Source organism: Syngnathus leptorhynchus, chromosome 2 (assembly GCF_054491065.1).
Source record: "Syngnathus leptorhynchus isolate UIUO chromosome 2, UIUO_Slep, whole genome shotgun sequence".
Lineage (NCBI taxonomy): Eukaryota > Metazoa > Chordata > Actinopteri > Syngnathiformes > Syngnathidae > Syngnathus > Syngnathus leptorhynchus.
Genome location: NC_141196.1, coordinates 6,931,852 through 6,938,361, shown reverse-complemented (window position 1 = coordinate 6,938,361; position 6,510 = coordinate 6,931,852). Strand labels below are relative to the sequence as shown.

The window sequence follows — 6,510 nt, the reverse complement described above, 5'->3', positions numbered from 1 at the left end:
ATGCGTTAAAAAAGGGTTAGCTTACTTATAACAGCTCACAAGGCAGGCTTTGACTTGGCTTCGGGGAAAAAAAAACAATTGATAATACAGACAATTAAATATTATTTCCCAGGGTAACATCATAATAAGCTTGAGTGAGCGGCAACGTGTGCGGAGTCCTACAACAGTTTCGTCGTATTGACACTCACTCACAGTGTATACATGCAGACGGTGGAAAAAGTCAGCAAAGGGAATCAAATAAGAAACCGTGACACGTTTTAAAAGTATATCTTAATATAAACCTTTAATTTAGTGCATTTTTTGTGTATACAACAAATAATAAACAACTGGAAGTCATCAGGCAGCCTGGATGTCTGCCTGCATAATGTTGTTTAAGTTTATCCTGGTAGCTTGGAACAAATGATCCAACATGGGTTAATTACATTTAGCCTACATCATGCAGCTCTAGACCAGATGTCCCCTGCGTTCTCCCATGCAACAGATAGATTTACCCAAAACAAACCACCTGGAGGGAACCGAGAACAGGAAGTCCTGCAAAAAGCATGGATCAGAAAGAAGTCATACGTAGCTTCGACGGACACAAAAAGGTCCTTTTTTTGTACATCATTAAGTTTTGTACATGCCCTGTGCAAGAGAGGGAAGAAGTCAATTTAAGAAGCCCATCCCACCCATTTTTTTTCTTCATACTTTTACAAATATGACATCCCTATAAAATGTTAAGCCACCTAAAAGTCCACAGTATTTTTTTTTTTTAATTATAGAAAATATCATCACCACAACAAGTTACTCAAACATAGAACGAGCATTCTGGGGAGCCATATTTCAATGGTCAAGCCAGAAGACGTTGAGCAAAAAGGATGACGAGGAGTTATGACACGAGCACGGAGGAAACAAACCACGAGGACGAGAGACAGACTTTGTGACAGAACAAGAAGAGAAACGGGGGCAGTGGTGGAAGGGGGCGGGGGGCACTGAATACTCATTTCGTACCTCGATCGTAGAGCGGATCCTCTCATAAAAAATCAAACACTCCAGTGTGACTGACATCATCATTTCCTGTTTCCATGTTTGCACTAGTCCCCCCAAAAATGTACATTGGGGTGAAACACCAAAAAACAAAACAAACAAAAAATCCAGCTTTGCCTTCGTACTGGCTTTGTCGGCTTAAAGGGACACTCTTTCGCTCAGTCTTTGGTTTGCCGGAATCCAAAAATACTGAACAACGGCGAGGGTGGGACAACAAGAGGGGACAAACAAACAAACCAAAAAAAAAAAAAAAAAAAATGGTGGATCAAATCAATGAAACGTTCTTGGCTAGTTGTGGAATTAGCAGAAAGAAGGATAGCTGCGGCGTCTCCACGCCGGGACCTGGCGTGTCAGGTCAGCCGAGCGTAGGCTGGGCTTCCCCATGCTAGAGAGCTCGCTCTCTGAGCATGTGCACGAGGACGCAAGAAGAGCTACTGTCTGGCCGGAGCCTCGGGTCACCGGCAGAACCGGGTCGGGCCAGGTTTATAGGCTTTGTATTCACAGAAGCATGGATGGGACACCGATCGGGGGCTTGTACTGTACGCCCGCAGCCTCCGAGACCTGCGCCCGGTTGCCCCGAATGCCCGCTCGCCGCCGGTCTCTGTCTGACGGACGCACAAGTGCCTGCAGCCGAGCTAGGTGAGCTCCGAGATGTTGTCGCGTGCGGTGAAATAAGAACAAATAGATGAGCTAAGTGGTTGAGTAAATAGATCATAAATTAGCCCCAAAGTGACTGGATTTGTGTTCAGAATGGGTAATGTGCCATGACGTCTTGCTATTAATGCGCTTGTGTTGGAAACGGTGATAAATGCTTCTAAATGTGCGTGTGCCTTTTTGTAATTAGAGTTATTGATGTTTTCTAGCTGTTAATGCGTGGTATGTGGCAGCGAGTGCTGAACCGCTTATACAAGAGAGAGAGGGTCTGCTTGGATTCACGCTCTGCTGGAGGTAAGGTTTCAAGGTGGAGTCCGGGCGGGCGGCGCTACGTCGACTCGTTCTGGCTCACAGCTTTGCCGCCGTTCAGCATGGCCGAGGCGCTCCGACTCTTGGTGGGCGTGCCGCTACCGGAGCGGGAGAATTCCGTTAGGTCGTGGAGGGACGGCTCTCGGTACATCGCCACTGTGGGAAGGGGGAAGAAAAGTCCATTTGAATTCATGCATGGCGACCGGCTGCAAAGTGCTGAATCGAGACGTCACAACAGATCAAGTTGGTGCTGCACTTAAAAACAAATCCGATATTCACAGCCCGGCATTATAAATTCAGCACTTGCATGTGCCTCGCCTCTGCTGTGTGTGCAGCATTCGCCCAATTTGCATCTCAGCAGCCACAAAAAAATCGCTGGAATCTTGCGGAGCTTTCGCGGTATTCGGTTTCAGGATGCCCGTGGACATCCTCCTGCCTAGAATGCTACTCCGTGTTCATCCCAAAGGGAGGCTTCGGCGGAAACAGCAGACGCATTCCTTCGCTCGCTTCACTTAGCCCAGCATTTTGGGGTGAGAGCAGAGATCTTGACAACGTTGCGTAATCACATCACTCAATGTGTACAAGCCACCGGGAGAATACTGATGACGGCGACGTGTCTCGTTACCCGTGCCGACTCAGCTCGCCACACTAGCGGCTCTTCATTTCAAAAGATGTTTCAAGATCCTTCACCTCGTTGAGCACCAATTTGAATCTTATTTCAGGTGTACTTAATAGAATGTTCGCTCAGAAGATTCGTAACATGATTATTTTGATACAGGACAAAATGATAAGAGTTGCACAAAATATTTTTTTGTTTTATACATAACCAGAAATAAATATTAGCTTGTAGTCACGAAAATAGCTGACATTTTTTGTCCTTGTGCATTTCCCGCATATGACACTTAACCGACTTCCGTTCCTTCGTCTCATCTGAGTGTTTTCTGTTCTTTTCCTGAAGTTGCCCTCTCGCAGTATAAGGAAAGGCAAACATTTCATGGCCATTAATCCTTAAATGTATTTGAAACCCCCTGGATGGCCGCTTAAATGAAAGCGAAAGGCTATTACAGCAGTATCAAGGGGCGCGCAACGTGGACTCCTAATGAGAGGCCGACCAGAAGAGACGAGGATGCGGCATCACAAAATGATCTCGCCTGCTTAGAGTGGCTTATGTATGTCAAAACAGGATGTCGTGTTTGATTTATGACTTACTGGTTGATTTATGACCCCTGGTAAAACCATTTAAAAAAAAAAAAAAAAAAAAAAAAGTCATTTTACAAAAGCGTTAACTTCTTTTGTGAATAAGAAACAGTATGTTTAAATTTTAGAACTCAACGTTGAACCAATAGGAAAATGGATCGAAAATCCAATTGCGATCATGACGTTAGACAAGATGTCGAAGGAGAAGGTTTTGTCACCTTTTAGAGGTTTTGGAAGGAAGTGGGCCGCCGGCTTGTTCTTCTTGACGTGATTGCCCTTCATGATTTCTCCTTCCTTGTTCAGACCAAGGTACCAGCCCCTGCCTGACTGCTGCTGGCGGTAGATCATGGAGGAGTACGTCACATAGTAGTTCTCAAACACAGACTCCTTGAATTTGCATTCCGGCGTGAAGTGTTCCTAAAAAGGGAGGGGGGGGGGGGGCACAATTTAAAAAAAGCAATCAATAGAATTGCATTGAATTGTGCTACGTCATACAATACATTTGCACACATTTGCATTCAAGCCGTTTGCCTCTTGAGAATCTATATTCATAGAATTTACCATCGAGAATAATGCGGCACATTACTGCACAGATAACACAAATGACAGATACAGATGCGCATTAATAAAACATAGAATAAGCGATAATGACCACATTCTTATTTTGCCTCCGAGCTGTTAATTATGCATGGCTACTTCATTATGATCCAGGCTCAATGAATTTTTGATTTCACAGGACACTATCGTTTATCTTCATATGACATTTCCCCAAAACTAAACATTACTCGATATGTAATTTTGCAGTTGCCGTTATTTTGCTTGATGTAAACACATCCTGGATTGATAAATTATGGAAGACAAAACCTTTCCGTCAAAAAAAATAAATGTTTATCTTATTTTTATATTTATGTATTTTTATTTTTTAAGTGTTATTTAAGACCTTGCAAGGCACAAGACAAACATTCAAAATCTCTTACTTGTCTAATCGCGTTTTAGCCCACTCTCGGGAAGAGAGACATTTTTGCGCAGGATGGCGCCCGCCAAAATCCAGCGCGAGTGTACCTTGCGGCAACAAAACAACTTTTTTTTTAGGCTGATGCATCCACTGTTTTAGCATTGCCAAGCTTAAGCACCAGCAGTATTACACTAGGCAAAAAAAAAAGATCGCTTCAAAATTTACAAGCAGGGTAGTATAGAAGAGGCCCGACCCAATACATATGGTAAGAACAGCACCGTCATTATACTGTACCCTCGAAAGACACACAAATTTGCCACAGTAACGTGTTTTTTCACTTTGTTTTATGTTGTTCGGTGTTTAATTTTCACCACAAAACAACAAAAAAAACATATTTGCAATCTATACATTCTTTAGGAAACCTCAGTTTGTCAATGTTGTTTCGGATTTTGAACAGAGTGATAGAGCAAATTTAATTTGTGAACACTGCATTTATAATTCCATTCCTATAGACTTAGACTCAACTTTAATTATCCCTTGGGATAACTTCCTCCAACTTGACTCCTTGTTTTTTTTCTTTGCACTATTGCGAGTCATCAGTCAATCACGTTTTTGGGTTGTTTGATACCTTCCTCATAGTCCTCCACTGTATCCTTTCAAAAATCTACCATGCGTCGCCGCTCTCGGAGATGCACGAGCGGAGTTTGGAAAGGCAGCAAAAAGATCCTCAGTTCTCGAGCCAGTCGTGCTGCTGTACCTCTGGTAATTAGCTTATGTGGATTTGGCTACTTCTATTCAACGTGGCCAAAGAAATAAAAAAAAGAAACAGATTCATATCCAGGCTCGATTGGTGCCAAGACGAGCTGCTCTTTTGGACAGGCTGAGGGTGACACACTTGCTTTGACTGACAAGGAGGGGACAAAATGGCGGGGATCCCCATTTCTATTCTGAGATGCACCGTGGTAGCCAGAAACAGTGAAATTCTTTGGAACACAAGCCAGCAGAGTCACCGTTTGGCAGTGGAGACAAAAAAATAAATCAAATCACGTACATCAGTGGCAGATGGAGCAAGGGCAAATTATTTAAAGGAGGACAGAACAATATAGTCATTGTAATAATATTAGCCAAGTGCTTTCCCTCCCTCTCAGGTTTGCCTGCTTTGTTGAGATGGACTTTTAATGAACCCCATTACATCAACTAGATAGGTAAATAAAAAGTCTTGCAGGGCCACAGCCAAATGGTGAAATGCTGCTAAACCTTACATCAAGGCCCAGATATCACTTTACTTATTATGTCGATGAGCTGCATTTGAAAAATTTAGAGTAGAATGTTACATTGGTGCCTTTAAGAGCCAATTTGTTCAGCGGCTATAATCATATAGCAAATCTTTCCCCAATGAAATGAACGGAATACGATTGTTCCATTTCAGCCTTCCATAAATAAATTAATAAAAAAGCAGTCAGTAATAAAAATAATAAAATATTTTAATTTAAAAAAAAACAGACATAGTATTTACTTAATTGAAAAAATGTCAAGAACTTAAACAGTCCTTGCTTCAGTTCGATAGAAATTGTTTTACTCGTCTACGTCTTGGCCACAGCTGCTCTTCACAGAGGATAAATAATACATGCCTGTGATTAATGAAATACATTTCCCATCTGTTCAAATATGAATTTCTGTTATAATAGTCATCCTATAATGGTTTAAACTACATGGCTCACTTTCAGCCTTGTCTGTCCTACTTGTGATTTTGGTGGCTGCAGCAGCTTATTTTCTCCCCCTCTGTACTAGCTTGTTGTCATCAACACCCAGCGGCATTTCTCCAACACTCGAGTCTTTTTGGGCCAGTGCAAGCGCATCAATGTAAGCTTACAGTACGACTCACTCCAAGTCAATTACAATCTCACTTCCTGTTTCTTTTGCATTGCCAGTGCTGCTCTAACACGCAATTAGCATTTAACAGGCGACTGTTAAGTGGATGATGCGGTATCAAATATAATCCACTCTTAAATCGTGTTATGTTGCCTTCTGGGGAGTAATCACTGTCCAGTAATATTTTCCTGATCCAATCAGAGGCAGGAGAAATACCTGGATTTGATCGCCTCGAAGGAGATATGGGCCGCTCGGCTAATCTTCGACAACACAGGCCAAATCGATGCCTAGCGAGGCCCCGTGTGTATTCGGCTGCCATATCCGAGATGAAATGACACCCATCGCGCCATTGGAACCGGCACGGTGTGCAATTCCAGACAAACAATGAAAGATAACCCTTGCCAAGTCTGGTTTTTTTTTTTTCATTCCCTGTCTGCAATGTAGTGGATTAGAATGCAACTTGAGTGTGCTTTTAAAAAAAAAAAACACACTCCTCA

At 42.7% G+C, this 6,510-nt stretch overlaps 1 protein-coding gene across 3 annotated transcripts in view; it reads right to left on the bottom strand.

The window, feature by feature from the left end:
* Positions 1-299: 299 nt before the first annotated feature.
* Positions 300-6,510, bottom strand: part of fgf13a (fibroblast growth factor 13a) — a 59,367-nt gene continuing 53,156 nt past the window's right edge. For all 3 annotated transcript variants that reach the window (XM_085905645.1, XM_085905643.1, XM_085905644.1), the window contains 2 exons: positions 3,405-3,603; positions 300-2,145 (listed from right to left, as the gene is read on the bottom strand). In XM_085905645.1, coding sequence (XP_085761771.1) covers positions 2,009-2,145; positions 3,405-3,603 — 336 coding nt within the window. In that variant the 3' untranslated portion in view covers positions 300-2,008. The remainder of the gene's footprint in view (positions 2,146-3,404; positions 3,604-6,510) is intronic.